The sequence below is a fragment of the Podarcis filfolensis genome (genome assembly GCF_964270895.1).
Source record: "Podarcis filfolensis genome assembly, chromosome: 2".
NCBI lineage: Eukaryota > Metazoa > Chordata > Lepidosauria > Squamata > Lacertidae > Podarcis > Podarcis filfolensis.
In genome coordinates, this window is record NC_139605.1 from 100,034,644 (window position 1) to 100,051,087 (window position 16,444).

Here is a 16,444-nt window from a genome sequence, read left to right on the forward strand (position 1 = left end):
CCTAATTGTTTCTAAAAACAAGACAGGCTCGCTTTGTAAACAAAAAATGCTTATATTTTGTATTTCCCTCCCCCTTAGTATGCACATAGACAGGTACTGTAACACAGAAGGTACAGCATCTTTGATCAGACAACATATCCCTGGAGCCAGTTTGTTAAAGCAGACTGAAGAGCAGCTTGTGTATGCCTTACCTTTTAATGACATGGACAAATTTTCAGGTATAACTTAACTGTCTCTTGAAATTTCTAGTGAATCACATGGATGGCTTTTTAAAAATAAATTGCTGACATGGGAGGAATTGGTTCAGATTGGGACCCCAGTGCAGAGAAGCCTTAACACTTTGCCCCACATTGTTGTCCCAGTCTGGATGACCCCCACCCCACCGAATTGCATTGGGGAGGAAAGTTCCCATTGGACTCTCTAGTTTGGTCTTTATTTCAGGCTATATAGTCTTTGACTTACGTCCTGTTATGTGGAACAAAGATACGGCAGTTATTCTCGAGGAGGACTGCTCACTCCCAACTCTTTCCTCCACAAATAGCAGTTCTGGAAAGTAATAGGAAAGTTCACTGCAAAAAAAAAAATTCCCCAAGGCTTTTTGTCGCTTACATGAACACATTTCTGGACTACAACTCCCATCAGCCCCAGCCAGCATAGCCAGGGATGATGGGAGTTGTAGTCCAGAAACATCTGGAGGGCCACAGATGTTGTGCACCTCTCCCTTAAACAGTAGTGATAACAAAAGCCATGTTGTTGTTGTGCTAAGAACAACTTAAAGAAGTAAGAGAGCATAATTGCAAAGAAATGTATTTCCAAGCATTAACTTAACTACTTCTTCTTACAGCACTGTTTGCTGATCTAGACACTCACTCTCATTTGGGTGTCATTTCTTATGGAGTAGCCATGACGACTTTGGAGGATGTGTTCCTCAAGCTGGAAGTCGAAGCTGAAATCGACCAAGCGGGTGAGAAGCAACTGCAGTGCTCTCTCTAGTTTTCTAAAATAAAACAACATTATTATTTAAATGTAGACCTACCTTTCCTCCCAAAGAAGCCCAGTGCAGCAAAGATGATCAGTATTGAGTTTATTAAGGTTGTATTTGCAACTGGTAGTAGTGTACAAGATCCCATTCTCGTGATATATTTACAATGGGAGAGATCATTAAGACTGCAGTGCCAACCATATTTATTGGAAAGCTGTGCTGAACTCATTGGGTCATTCTAATGCAAGGGTTAATATATTGTTCTAGAGCTGTTTTTGATTTTCAAGATTCTGGTTCCAACAATGCCGCCCTCCAAAAACAGAATTTTCTATTTTCTCCTTTAAGTAATACCTCATACCTCTGGGCACAGTCCTGGTGGCACTGCCAAATTAATGCGAATCCCAGAGTATAGTGTGGCAAACTTAAATGTAGGGTGTTACTGACAATCATAGTATAAGTGTGGACCCAAGCTTTATAGTGCTGTGGTTTGATCAGAGGGGATAAATTCTAAATTGCCAACCTGTTCTACTCTTTCCCTCTTAGATTTCAGTGTATTTAACCCAGAGCAAGCTGAAGAAGAAATGGATGAGAAATCTGTTGATGAGTTAGAGCAGAGCCTACTACTGCTATCCGAGACGAAATCTTGTGCATTGAGCAATAAGTCTCTTTGGAAAAAGCAGGTCTTTACCATGGCGAAAGTACACTTCCTTAACTTAAAACGAGAGGTTAAATCAGTGGCAGCGGTGTAAGTATTTCAGCTTCGCGTCCCATAGAATTGTAGACCTGGGAGGGACCTCAAGGGCACTCTACTTCAACCCCCTACAATGCAGGAGTCGCAGCTAAAGAATCCCTGACAGAAGAGCAAGGTCCAACCTTTGTTTAAAACCTCCCAATTTTTTCCCAGAGGGCGAAGCATGTGGCGAATGGAGCATCACGCCACTCCCACTTCTCTTTATATATGTTTACTTGATTAAATGTTGGGAAGCATTGGAAATGGTAAGGTAAAAGGACCCCTGACCACTAGGTCCAGTCGCAGACAACTCTGGGGTTGCAGCGCTCATCTCGCTTTACTGGCCGAGGGAGCCGGCGTTCGTCTGCAGACAGCTTCTGGGTCATGTGGCCGGCATGACTAAGCCGCTTCTGGCGAACCAGAGCAGCACACGGAAACCCCTTTTACCTTCCCACCGGAGCGGTACCTATTTATCTACTTGCATTTTGACGTGCTTTCGAACTGCTAGGCTGGCAGGAGCTGGGACAGAGCAACGGGAGCTCACCCCATCGCAGGGATTCGAACCGCCGACCTTCTGATCGGCAAGCCCTAGGCTCTGTGGTTTAGACCACAGCGCCACCCGCGTCCCACTTGGAAATGGTGGGAGAACAGAAAACTTCTTGTTTACAAGTAGCATTCGTTCCACATGCCAAATATATATACATAACCTCTGGTTACGAACTTAATTCGTTCCAGAGGTCCTTTCCTAACCTGAAACCGTTCTTAACCTGAGGTGCCACTTTAGCTAATGGGGCCTCCTGCTGCCGCTGCGCGATTTCTGTTCTCATCCTGAGGTAAAGTTCTTAACCTGAGGTACTACTTCTGGGTTAGCGGAGTCTGTAACCTGAAGTGTTTGTAACCCGAGGTACCACTGTAATAGGGATGGCAAACCTTATTCATCCCGAGGGCTGCATCGCCAAACACAGCATTTCCCCAGGAGTTGTGCTTACACAGGAAGTTGATAGCTGCCCGTTGATAGGCTGTTGGGGGGGGGGAGTCTTTAAGGGGTGGATATAAGAGGAAAACCAGGGACAGTGTGCTTGTGGGCTGTGTTAAGATGCTGGCCTGCTGGCAACTGTCTGAGAATGTGGATGAAGGATATGATATCGTTCCTTTAGACATGCCTTGTGTCTGTGTTTTGATTGTTAAGTCATTTCAGTGTTACAAACTCTATATCTATTTTTCTATCTATCATGGGTTTTTCTAAAAAAAAGAAAAGAAAAGACTTGAACACCACAAAAGTCTCAAGTTAGGCTCTTCACTGAACTAGAGAAAAGGAATTATTAAATAGACTTACATATAAATTGGATCCGTTTTAATTATGCTTTTTCTTTCCTTTTTTCCAGATTTTTGCTATTCGCAGTGTTTCTTCTTATTCAGATTCTTATGTTCCTTATACACCATTCCTTCAAAAACGCAGTGATCCCTATCAAACTCTCCCCAGATTTATATTTTCTTAGGCCCAATGAAACTCATCACAAATACAAAACCAGTCTCCTCATTCAAAACTCTACAGGTAAGATGTATTTTATAATGTATTTCAATCACAATTTTAATACGTGCATCTTTATCATATTGTTTTATTTTCTTATTGTGAACTGCCTTGGAATTATTTTTTAATGAAAGGTGGTATGAAAATGATTTTTAAATAATTAAAAACATCCAAGTTATAAAATACAATTGATTGTGATATACAGTGGAAATAAAAGAATAGTATGTGTTAGTTCAGGTTGAAGAGTGGCTGGTGTGGAGCATGACTGGCAGGTGGTAAACTCAGTCCTCAAAAGCAGAAACAAATCTGGGCATTCAATCTCCTCCTAATTCATTTGCAAATTGGACTGACAGACATGTTTTGCACCAACAACCATTCTTCCCCCTGATCCTGTTAGCTAAGAATCATGGGAGTTGTAGGCCAAAACATCTGGAGGGCCGCAGGTTGGGGATGCCTGGTTTAGGCAAAGCATCTCTTGCTGCTGTAATAGCTGCTGGTGGCGAAAAGGGGGAGTTATTTTTTGTTTGTTTTAAATGAAGATTTCTGCCATTATTCTCAAAGGTGAGCAGCCCCTTTAAATCTTGCTACTGGGTTTCTGGGGGTTTTCCTGTTGTTATTCTGTCTCTCACAGCTACAATAAACCTACCATTAAAATTATGGACTGGTCATTTCTTCGTCAGAGGGCAAACGGGCAAATTTAGCAGGGGATTAAATACTTTCTCCCCTCACTGTATATTCAACACAAAAAAACCAGCGACAATTTGTTGTTGACAAAGGACAGCTGGACATATAAAGGGCCCCGTTACCTTCAGTAGCTTCGGGCCTCATCAAATCTAAATCCAGCCTTGATACTCGCGTATCGTTCTCTTCATTGTCTTTAACCTAGGATCAAACATTGACGACATCCTCAGATCTCTTAGGAGCCAGAATATTCTGACAGAGATACTCAATGGCAGTGACTACGGATCAGCTGACTCCCATGGAACACCATTGAATGGTAGTGATTACGTCTCATTTGCTCCACATAATGCAGGATTAAACGTTTTGCATGATGACAAGGTGAGAAGAAATACTGGTCCTCATGGGATTAGAGACAGGAAGGCCTGCAGGGGGGGAAAGCCAGAAAAATGGGGGGGCAGGGTTTTTTTTCCATTTTCTTCCAAATGGGAACAAACAGCTTTGGGGGGGGGAACCCTGCCCCCCCAATTTTCCCGGGTTTTTTTTTCCAGGCCTTCTCCCATCTCTGCTTGGGATGTAGAGAGCTCAAGTAAACTGTTGCGCGTGTGGTTGCAATATGATGGAGTTAACTTGCTGGAAGCCAAGTCGGCTGGGTCACTGCCTGGATGGGTGGTTATCTGAGAACCCCGTGTACAGGGCCCTGAATTCTGGGATGGAAGAAATGTACTAAATATAAAGAAGCAATACTTTTAATGTTTATTTTTAGTGCAAAAATGTTTATTAAATGTATGAGTCACCTATTAAAGTGACATTCAGAACATAAAAAACAGATCCCTCCCCCGGTTGTAAGCGATGGACGATTACTTCTAAGAAGTGGGAAAGAATCCTACAATAAGTCCCAAATTAGAGCCATTGCTTCTTGGAATAAACACAGGGGAGTAACATGGCGAATCACTATTTTTGCATTGTGATTTGACCACCAACAACCATGCAGTTGCATTATAGCATTTATCAAGGTGGGACTTGTAATGTTGTGACATGTTTTGTAAAATCCTTTTAGAAGCACATGATAGATACTCTATAGTCTGAGGGCATCCTTGCACAGAGGTATTTGCAAGCCTGATGTCCCATAAGTAGTATTATCTGAGTCTTCTCAACGCTTTGTGAAACTGTGTACTTTTGATTCTGGAAGCTAGTTTTTGCGTTATATTTTTTTTTGCAGAACTACATGTTTACAGTGGCTTTTAACCGTACAATGGTACATTCTTTACCTGTTATGATGAATATCATTAGCAACTTGTACCTGCACAATTTAAACGTAACTGAAAGGATCCATGTCTGGAGTAACCCTTTCTTTCAAGTAAGTGAATGCAAAACCCAAAGACTAATAATTGTAAATTGAAGTGGTAAGGGAAATGTAGGTGTGTTTTTTTCTTGGGGATAAGCAATCCCCCTGTTTTGCTCCTTTATTCCATTATGGATCCACTGCACTCCAGTCTGGTCCTGTAGATGTATGCTCAGCGGCGGAGCTTCATGCTCCAGCATCGGGGGGCGGAGAGCAGGCGGGGGCAGGGCTAGCATGTGTCCTGGGGGTGTGGCATGCCACCTGCAGGGGCATGGCGCCCAGCACAGGCAGGGGGGCAGCCATAATGGCACCCCACTGGGATCGTGCTGCCGGGGGCGATGCACTCCCCCCGCACTCCTCTTCCTCCGCCAGTGTGTATGCTAAGAACTGGGAATGTCTGCAACATTAATTCCACCCTCATATTTTTCTTGCTGCAGTTTCACCATTTATATTTATTCGAATTAAGCACACGCACACAGACACACATTTTTTCTTCTTCTTTGGCGATCACTCGTAGCCGAGTAAGATAGTCTTCCATAAACACGGTTTTAACAATGAGTCCGTAAGTGACTGTGGAGGCCAATTCTGGATCCACACGTCCTTCCACAGTGGGGACATTGGTTTCCAGGCGGGAGTTGATCACAGTGAAGGTTTGTCAAACGTGTCTTCCTCTTACCACGTTTCTCCCTTGCGTCCTGAGTTCGAGTGTCTTCAAAGCCCGTGACACCTTTGGTAAAGGCTGTTCTCCAACTGGAGCGCTTGCAGGCCAGTGTTTCCCAATTGTCAGTGATTATACTATATTTTTAAAGATTTGCTTTGAGACAGTCTTTAAACCTCTTTTGTTGACCTCCAGCATTACGCTTTCCATTTTCAAGTTCGGAATAGAGTAGTTGCTTTGGAAGACGATCATCAGGTATCCGCACAACATGACCTTCTTCCAGTATACTGACATTAGTTTGCCTGTCTTCCCAAGTGATGTGTAAAATTTTTCAGAGACGCCGTTGATGGAATCTTTTGAGGAGTTGGAGATGGCGTTTATAAGTGGTCCATGTTTCACAAGCATATCACACATGAGCACAGCCAACCAAACACAGCCAACCATCCAGCTGTGTACGTGTGGCCTACAAATGTTTGACAACCCTTCTACTGTATACCTTTCCAGTCACTAGCAGACAGCAAAAACAGGGTGTTGATTGAGTCCATTTGTGGACCCCCCCCCATGTCTGCAGACATAAAATTAATGTTCCAGGTGATTTTTTTTCCTTCTTACACTGAAATCTTTTGACTTGCAGGAAATTACTGACACAGTTTTCACACTAGTTCTGTACTTTGAGGCTGTGTTACTAGGAGTCATTGTAACTGGGATGCCGCCGTATTTTGCCATGGAGAACGCAGAAAATCACAAGGTAATATATTTCAACCCCACAGTATTTAGAAAAGGAACATAAGTCTTATTTACTGGTTCCCCCAATCATCTGGTCAAACATGATATGATATGAATGAGTAGATAATCAGGCCATCTAGTTGTCCTCATGACCCACATTAATTGATCTCACTTTGTAGTGTACTAATCCATAATATACACAAACATATTATATGAGGACCAGCAAATAACAACCACTTTCTCCAAGATTGTTTTAGGATGGTACCATTCAGCTAATCAATACTAAACTAACACAGTGCAGCCTGAGAACATTTGTAGGGGCAAGTATTGAGAACACATTCCACCAACTCTGGTCACACCTATCCAGTGCTTTTTTTCTGAGGGGGGGTGGAACGCAGGGGTATGCATACCCCTAAACATTTTGCGAATCTAAGTTTGGCCTTATTGAGGGGCAGTATTTCAATATGAGTAGGAACGCCTAAATATTTTTTTAAAAGAAAAAAAAAGCACTGCACCTATCTATTTCTTGGTCTGATTTAAAGTGCCTAAATGGTTTGGGGCCTCCACATGTTGGAATGTGATGCGAGAAAAATAAAAAATTACTGGAGGAATTTTTTTTAAAAAAAAACACAAATGAAAAATATCTTAGGCTGTGAAATGCCTGTCTGTCTAGTACTTTTCACACTGAATTTTGCAGAAACTTTTGTGTCATCAGAAAAATTAACTTCGTGTATGTTAGCTGCAGCAAAAATACTTTTTTGCTAAAACACGGCTAACACATCATCTATTAATGAAAGGTTGGAGAAACTTTGGGAGTTTGCTGCTAGGGCCAAATTAACTCATTACTTCACATTTAGGCAACAGGAAGGTATGATAGCTTCATAATAAGATGGAATAGTTTTATTGAATATAGCAAAATTAAATGATTGTGGCCACATGTAATAATAAATCAGTTTGTAATGCAATTCAGAACAGATACAAATAGTTTTCAATATAAATCAGTAGTTTTTCAGTTCTTCAGCAGGACAATACCCTCTCTTTGTTGGTAGAGCCAGTGTGGGGTAATGTTTAGAGTGTCGGACTAGGACCTGGGAGACCAGGGTTCAAATCCCCACTTGGGCATGAAACTCAGTGAGTGACCTTGGGCCAGTCATTGCCTTTCAGCCTAACCTACCTCACAGAATTGTTGTGAGGATTAAGGAAGGAGGAGGGAGAACCATGTACGCGACCTTGAATTCCTTGGGTGGGGGGAAGGTGGGATAGAAATGCAATAAATAAATATTTGATAATGATGATAATAAACTATGAATAAATTAGTAGTATGCGATTTATAATATCGCAATTAATTATAGTTTTAAAATTAAAAGATGCTGCACAAAGTAGGTATATGCCCATATGTGTTTTTAAAAAAATGGTTTGGGACCACGCTAACTGAAGACCCCTTGTACCTGCCTAGGCTTTATGACCAGTCACTGAGGTCCTGGTCTCAGCAATAAGAGATGTTAGGTTAACAGATTACCAGGGACAGAGCCTTTTCAGAAGTCATTGGCATTTGTAGACCAGGGATTATATCTCCTTCTCTAACCATATAAAATCCACACGCTGCTCTGGAGGATTTTTATTTATCTTACGCGGGCTTCCCTCTCTCTCCGACACCGATGTATCTGTCTTTCCTTCTTTGAGCTGATCTCTACTTACTATATAGCTTTGTTACTAAATAAGACTATTCTTATTTGATCTGTGTTCATCTCTTACTGGTGTTTTGGCTGCTGTACTTCAGTCCAGGAAGTTCTGGGCTTGCCGGAGGCATCTTGTTGGTGAGAACAGAATGCTAGACTTGATGGGCATCCAACAGGGTTTTTCTTACATTATTACATTTCTGTGATGTGCATGAGCCGTTCAGCTCTGTTCATCCCAATCCAAAACTGCTGAAGAGCAGAAATCTGGTTAGGCTAATCTGGTTAGGCTTGGTGCCATTTTCCATGTTTGACATGTATTTTAATGTGTTTTGCAGATCAAAGTCTACACTCAACTTAAGATCTCAGGTCTTTATCCATCTGCATACTGGTGTGGACAGGCGCTAGTTGACATTCCTTTATTTTATATTATTCTCCTCCTCATGATGGGTAGCTTATTTGTATTTCACCATGGAGTTTATTTTTTCCCTGAAAAGTTTATTGCTGTGGTAAGTTTTGCTTAATTTCAAATAAATTTCCTGTATTTTACTCATTCTTTGTTGTTGTTGTTGTTGTTGTTAATATATTTGGGTTATTAACCCACTTCTCAAAGGTGGAGACAAGATCAAAAATACCTAAATCTTAATTCCTACTACAATAGAAAACAATGATACCACTTAGCCCCTCATACTGGTTTCACTATGGCAGTGAAAATCCAGCACAGATGCAAACATCTGAGCGCTTCCCAAACATTCAGTTTTTGTACTGTCTTGGTATGCAGGTGCTGTAAACATAAGAATTATTTCCATCTCTTTGAAGTTTTTTTCTGGCTCATGGCATTTAAGGATTTGTATGCCAGTTCCAATCCAACATGGCAAAGTATGTCTGAAAATGGCAGTAGAGATACAACAGTGCAGCTGTGAATTTGCTTTCTAGTAGCTACTCCCATTAGGGTATGGGCTGCTGCTTTCTTCATGCAGATTCATGGGCAATTTTGAGCAAAGCGCATATTTTTACTGATAAAAAGTAAGAACATCATCAGTGTACGCCAGCATGGTGTAGTGGTTAAGAGCGGTGGACTCGTAATCTGGTGAATCGGGTTCGCGTCTCCGCTCCTCCACATGCAGCTGCTGGGTGATCTTGGGCTTGTCACACTTCTCTGAAGTCTCTTAGCCTCACTCACCTCTTACAGAGTGTTTGTTGTGGGGGAGGAAGGGAAAGGAGATGGTTGGCCGCTTTGAGACTCCTTAAGGGGAGTAAAAGGCAGGGTATCAAGTCCAAACTCTGATTCTTCTTCTTCTCCCTCCCCTGTTTCCCTTATCAAGCGGCCATAGTACAAATGTGACCAGCCATTTTTGGTAAAAAGTGGTCTGTGTTTTCCTTTATCACATGGACCCAAAATCCTTCCCTCCTTCTGAAGTCTCCATGTGCAGGCTATAATCCTGAGTAGCCTGCAAGACCAGTCCTGGACAGGAGCAGGGCTATTGGCTTAAGGTCTGTGAGGGAAACATGAACAAAATAACAGAAGGGGGAACTTAAAGGACATCATTGAGCCCTGTAGGGATTCCCTGCTCAGGGGTTTAGGGGAGCAGGGATTGCCTTAGTTTCTTAACTGCTGTTACCTATTTCCACCTCGGAACATGTTTTAATTAACACTAATAACTTTCCTTTCCTTACAGATTTTTTGCCTCATTGGCTACGTACCATCAGTAGTTCTGTTCAATTATGTTGTCTCCTTCACCTTTAAAACAATTCAAAACACCAAAGAATTTTGGTCATTCATTTTTTCAGTGGTAAGTTTAATGGTTGTGTTGAAGTTGCCTCTCCTGCTTACTTTGCAGTAAGTATTGTATCAGTTACATTCCCCCTCCCCCCCCCCAGTAATTTGGATGTGGCCCAGTCCTGCAAGCACACAAACCCTGTTTAGTGTTTGGCAGCCTTGGCTACCAAATGCAGGATAGGACTACCAAGAATACATGGAGCGGCCATGTCCTCTGGGTGGTGGCACTGGCCATGCCTTCCCTCCCCAACCTCATAGGTATGCACACACGGTTCCCTCCATGAGAACGGGAAGCCGGTTGTTGAAAGTCCAAGTCTTTATTTTAATTTCTTTTCCCTTTCAGGCAGCCTTGGTTTGTTCTGTTGTCATCGAAATAGCGTTTTTTATGGTGTACTACACAACAGCGGCCGTCCTTCACACCTGTTTTTCTGTCTTCATTCCAATCTATCCCCTTATTGGGTGCCTCATTTCTTTTATAAAGGTAAGTTTTCAAGGAACTGAAATAAGGATATGTTCTGCTTGTGGTGTGTCCTAGGGGAGGGAATATATTAAACTGCAATGTGAGTGCAGGATAAAGACATATCCAATAGTATTATGTGGGTTAGCTCCTTCCTCTGATACCCACTACAAAATAAGGGTAGACCTTTTTCAAAGAGCATCATGGAGGTTGCCTGGGCAAGAGGAACGATGTGAAGAGGGGCAGTTTCTCCTTTCACTGACAGGAAGAGTGGAAGAGGAAACTTACTGAGGCAATATCCCCAACCATAGCAGCCTCTGAAGTAAGAGACTGGCATTGTATTAATGTATGCAGTACTACCAACCTTATTATATACTTGTGAAACATGGATCACTTATAAATGCCACCTCCAACTCCTCGAAAAATTCCATCAACGGTGTCCCCCAAAAATTTTACACATCACTTGGGAAGACAGGCGAACTAATATCAGCGTACTGGAAGAAGCAGAGATCACCAGTGTTGAAGCAATGATTCTTCAACATCAACTTTGTTGGACTGGTCATGTTGTGCGGATGCCTGATGATCTTCCAAAGCAACTACTCTATTCTGAACTTGAAAATAGAAAGCGTAATGCTGGTGGTCAACAAAAGAGGTTTAAAGACTGTCTCAAGGCAAATCTTAAAAAATATAGTATAAACACTGACAACTGGGAAACACTGGCCTGCGAGCACTCCAGTTGGAGAACAGCCTTTGATGACACTCAAACTCAGGACGCAAGGGAGAAATGTGCTAAGAGGAAGGCACGCTTGGCAAATCCACACCGTGATCAACTCCTGCCTGGAAACCAATGTCCCCACTTTGGAAGGACATGTGGATCCAGAATTGGCCTCATTGTTAAAACCATGTTTATGGAAGACAGTCTTACTCAGCTACGAGTGACCGCCGAAGAAGAAGAAGAAGAAGAAGAAGAAGAAGAAGAAGAATCGTGCATTTTAGTCACAGGCAATTATGGGAGCTCCCTTTTACCGTGTCATTTTTAAGCATCATGAAAACTTTGATAATATTTATCTTTGAAATATTCTTGTTATATTTAAAAAGGAGGGGAAGCATTTAAACAGCATGGTTACAATCCGGAAGAGACATCCCATTGGAATAAACTGGTATTTTTAGTTTATGGTATCTTTAATAGTGGTATTAACTGTATTGATTCACTATAATTCAGAAGAAAAGTTTTATCACTCTTTGGGAAAGCATGCAGATTTTCTGAATTGCAGTGTTAAAATTAAAATTGGCATCTGCAAAATACATTGAAAAGAGTTGTATGAATAACTATTTGTTATCTTGTTAGATAGCCCGGAAACTTGATAACAAGATGGAAAGGAATTCAGAAAGATTACTGGTTTCAGTAGTAGCGGTAAGCATGCTGTTTTTCTTTTGCTATTCGGGGGATCGGCTATTTGGTTACATTTTGGAGAGTAATTATTGTTACTGTTTATCATTTGTGCAAACCCGTCATATTATTGTGTGCTTAACTTTTGTTTTTTTTTGTTTACATGCAGTATTCTAACATCAAGTAGTATAGTTTCACCTTTTCAATCAGAGGGCATGTGGTGTTTGTTCCAGACAATCCTGGAAGTCCATAGATTACTTGGAAGTCCATAGATTACTTGGGTTTTTGTAAGATCCCAGTTGAACTATTGCAATGCTTTATAAAGTGGGATTTCTTGAAAAAGCATTCAGAAATTTGGACTAGTGTAGACTGTGGCAGATTATTGACTGGAATTCACCACAGGGAACATATTACCAGAATGCTGAATGATTTTCTTAAGACTTCCATTCAGTTTCTGGGTACCATTCAAAGTGTTCGTTTTAACTTTCAGTAGTGAGTCTAGAATTTTAAATGGCCAACTTCTCTTATGTGAGAGTTCTTTAATTTAAGAGCTTCATCTGAGGCTCTACTTTGAGCGCCTCTGTCTTTGGAACTTAGGCAAGTGCCTGCAGAAGAGAAATAGCACCCCAGTTATGTAGTTTCTTTTCTACACTGCAGTCGAACGCATTGTTATCTTTTAAAGTCTTGTGTGTCTGTCCTGATTGCCCATGCTTTACTAGAGCTCCTAATATTTATTATCTGGTCTTTACTTGGTTTCTTAATTGTCGGGTTTTAATTCTGATTTTATGAGGAATTTTTTTTTTAACATAAATAATTTAATCTACAGGTGGGTCCAGAAGGTGCAATGACAGAGTGAAAGATGCTCCATCAAAATAATTTTACTTTTACGGTGTTTTCCTAAATACTCCTAGCATTTTCCATGCCTATAAAACTGAATGAAAAAGGCAAATTGCCCAGAATATTTATGCCACATTCTATATCGCCTTACTATCATTCAGATTGATACTATTTAAAAGTAGGAGGTTGTATCCAACCAAGTTCTACTAAGAGCAGATCTGTTAAAATGAATGTACCCAGGTTAGTCATGTCCAGCAATTTCAAGGGGTCTCTTCTGAGTAAGACTTAAACTGGAGACATCCCAGTGAATTATTCCACTTGTGAACTTGTCTTCAGACTTGGAGAAAAGGAGAGAAGAACTTCACGAGAGTGGTTGGTAGCAACAAAACCAAAAACTTCACTCCTCCATTCTTCATAAAAATGTGACCAACTGAACCACCTTTTCAAATAACAATTAGGATGCTATCCTTCATTCTGGGCAGTGTAATTCAGAAAGATTATTTCACGCTTAAGGCTGCTGCTTGAAAAATCAATCCGAGGGTTCAGAGGTCTCACCTGAGGTCTCATACTTAGGAATGATTAGACCTTTGTTGATGCAAGAGGCCTTGTTTCCAGTGCCAACATAAGAACAGCCATTTTGCCTGACCCTGTCACTACTGTGGCATGTAAGTGCTGCTCAAAACGGTATTTAGAAGGGACAGGGTGAGACAAACCTACTTATTTCTTAAATAAAACAATAGTATTTATTTTATTGATCTTTGATCAAAACATTTGAAGGTCACCTTTTAGAACCTGGTCCTTTTAGGCTGCTTAAACAAATCAGCCTACAGATGGATACAGAAAAAAATGAAACCATGGAGTGTAACACTCTCCCTCAATCTATAATTTTAGGTGGTGTACCCACCATGTCTTCAAAGGGCATTTGAAACACATTCTTTCCCTCACAGAATTTTGGGCATTGTAGTTTACTGCTCACAGAGTTACGATTCCCAGCTACCTTTAACAAACCACAGTGCCTGGAATTCGGGGGGCGGGGATGTGCTTCAAATGTGCTTTATATGTTTAGTGTGTACCACAGTTTTACATTACACTGTAGAACGGGAGGAGTGTTAATAAATGTTCAGATCCTGAAGTTCAGTTGAAACCCAGAAGAAGACATGTAAGAATACCGTGGGAGACCTCATATCAGGAAATATATCTAGTTGTTTTGGACTAGTCTCCATGAGCCCCAGCCAGCATAACCAATAGTCAGGGATGAAATGAATTGTAGTACAAAACAAGCATTCTGTGAATGATGAAGAAAATCAGACACCTCTTTCATGAGGGGGAAACGTTCAAGAAATTAAGAGAACAGATTTCAGCAGATTACAATTAGGAAGACTGTGATTTCCAGATTGAACATTTTTTAAAATAGAACTTATAAAAAAAATCACCACAGAGCCTGCAACCTTATCATAAAGGTTTGCACTAAATGTGTCTGCCTGCCAGTGCCATAGTCTCATAACCATACACAATACCATGGATTATAAATATAGTACAGCAATTGGCATGCCCCATTCTATAAATTCATGTTTACGTTTCAGTAAACTTGCAGTTACAAATACAAATCAGCACAGGACCAAAGCTGTTTCAGTTAATGTACTTTTTTCCTTTCTTCAATTTAGCCTTATTTGCAATGTGTAATTTGGCTCTTCCTTCTACGATATCTTGAGGTGAAGTGTGGAGGCAAATCGTTGAGAGAAGACCCATTTTTCAGGTTGGTTTGTCTTTGAAGTAGCAGTATTCAGAACAGTGTGCACCAACCAAAAGAATCAGCACAGATCGATGCAGAGGCTGAGATCCAAACCTGATTTCAGGATGATATTATTAGTTGTATTCGTATTAGTATTATTTGCACTTATTAGCCACTTTTCTTACAAAATACAGTGATACCTCGGGTTACATATGCTTCAGGTTACAAACTCCGCTAACCTAGAAATAGTACCTCGGGTTAAGAACTTTGCTTCAGGATGAGAACAGAAATTGTGCTCCGGCGGCGCGGTGGCAGCATTAGCTAAAGTGGTGCTTCAGGTTAAGAACAGTTTCAGGTTAAGAACGCACCTCCGGAACAAATTAAGTACTTAATCTGAGGTACCACTGTAGTTCAAAGATTAAAATCAATATAAAACCAAAGCAGAAAAACCCCCATTCATATGTATTAAAAGCCCTTTCATTTCACCACGCATTGGATGCTGAACACAAGGTTTGAGTTCATGTGAGGAGAGGCGGTCCTTAAAGTATTGAGCCACATAAGGCTGGAAGCTTGATAGGCCCAAAACCAGCACTTTAAATTGAGCCCAGAAGCTAATTGGTAGCCAGTGTCATCATGCCGGAATTTTTATATGCTTGGACTGACTTGCTCCCATTCAGCTCCCAGCTGCAGTTTCGGAACTGTCTTCAAAGGCATCCCCCTCCCTATACAATGCATTGCAGTAACCTAACCTAGAGGTTACCAACGTAAACAACAGAATTTAGGCTGTCCCAGTCAAGATAGGGGCACAGCTGGGCCAGCGGTCAAAGCAGATAGATAGCCCTTGGTGCCACTGAGGCCCCTTGAGCTTCAAGCAACAGTAATGGTTGCCAGAAGCTATGTAGCTGCTCCTTCAGAGGGAGTGTAACCCCATCCAGAGAAGACCACATCCTCTTCATCTGATCTAACATCTAACCCTAGCAGTCATGTCTGGATTAGGTTCCAGTTTATTGACTCTCATCCAGTCCATTACAGAGGTAAGACGTCAGTGCATCACATTCACTGCTATGCCTGCAGATGTAAAAGAGTAGGGCTGGGTGTCACCAGCGTATTGCTCACGGTGTACTGCAAAACTTCTGGTGACCCCACTCAGTGGTTTCATGTTGGTGTTAAGCAGCACGGGAGATAAAACTGAACCTTGCAGAACCCCACTGAAGGCTCCATGGAGCTGAACAGTTGACTCCCCAAGCACCATCCTTGGCTGTTGCTCCTCTTCAAGCCAGTACTAGATGACTCACAGAATCTCGGCACATGGGGACCCTCTCCTGTTGCGAGGGACTGTGCTTACTGCCAGTTCTGCTGCAGTGATGCATCGGATAGGGACATATCAGCAGGGTTGCATGTATGGAACTTTCCATATTATGGACTGGCCTGTTGAGCTGATGGCATTACAGTGGTACCTCCGGTTGCAGACAGGATCTGTTCCGGAGGTCCGGCCGGATCCCGAGGTTTTTGCAACTGGACAACTGCTTCTGTGCATGTGGTAGTGGACCACTTCTGCGCATGTGCGCACAGCAAAACCCGGTAAAATACTTCTGGATTTGCCGCTTTCGCGTCCTGAAATTTACGTAACCAGAGGATTACGTAAACGAAGGTACTACTGTATTTCTGTTAGTGCTATGTATCCAGCGGTCCCATGAGCAGAGTTTTAACATATTTCCCTACCTTCAGAACTCCCGTGAAAGTGAAGCCCTGGAAGTTCCCAGATGTGCCACATAATGAAGATGAGGATGAAGATGTTATGGCTGAGAGGTTGAGGGTTAAGGAGATGACAACCTGCCAGAGCTGTGAGGAGGTAAGTCTTTCCCTTCAGTGAAAAATCACACTCCCTAGTTTGCACCCAATGATGTGCTAAGATTTAGGGA

General features: G+C 41.7%; 1 protein-coding gene across 10 annotated transcripts in view; it reads left to right on the plus strand.

The window, feature by feature from the left end:
- The window catches only part of ABCA5 (ATP binding cassette subfamily A member 5), a 55,496-nt gene that overhangs the window by 28,692 nt on the left and 10,360 nt on the right, over window positions 1–16,444 (plus strand). For all 10 annotated transcript variants that reach the window (XM_083598537.1, XM_083598535.1, XM_083598534.1 and 7 more), the window contains 13 exons: window positions 79–218; window positions 845–964; window positions 1,526–1,727; window positions 3,098–3,267; window positions 4,130–4,302; window positions 5,144–5,281; window positions 6,559–6,672; window positions 8,665–8,835; window positions 10,006–10,119; window positions 10,450–10,587; window positions 11,912–11,977; window positions 14,455–14,546; window positions 16,251–16,374. In XM_083598537.1, coding sequence (XP_083454663.1) covers window positions 79–218; window positions 845–964; window positions 1,526–1,727; window positions 3,098–3,267; window positions 4,130–4,302; window positions 5,144–5,281; window positions 6,559–6,672; window positions 8,665–8,835; window positions 10,006–10,119; window positions 10,450–10,587; window positions 11,912–11,977; window positions 14,455–14,546; window positions 16,251–16,374 — 1,762 coding nt within the window. The remainder of the gene's footprint in view (window positions 1–78; window positions 219–844; window positions 965–1,525; window positions 1,728–3,097; window positions 3,268–4,129; window positions 4,303–5,143; window positions 5,282–6,558; window positions 6,673–8,664; window positions 8,836–10,005; window positions 10,120–10,449; window positions 10,588–11,911; window positions 11,978–14,454; window positions 14,547–16,250; window positions 16,375–16,444) is intronic.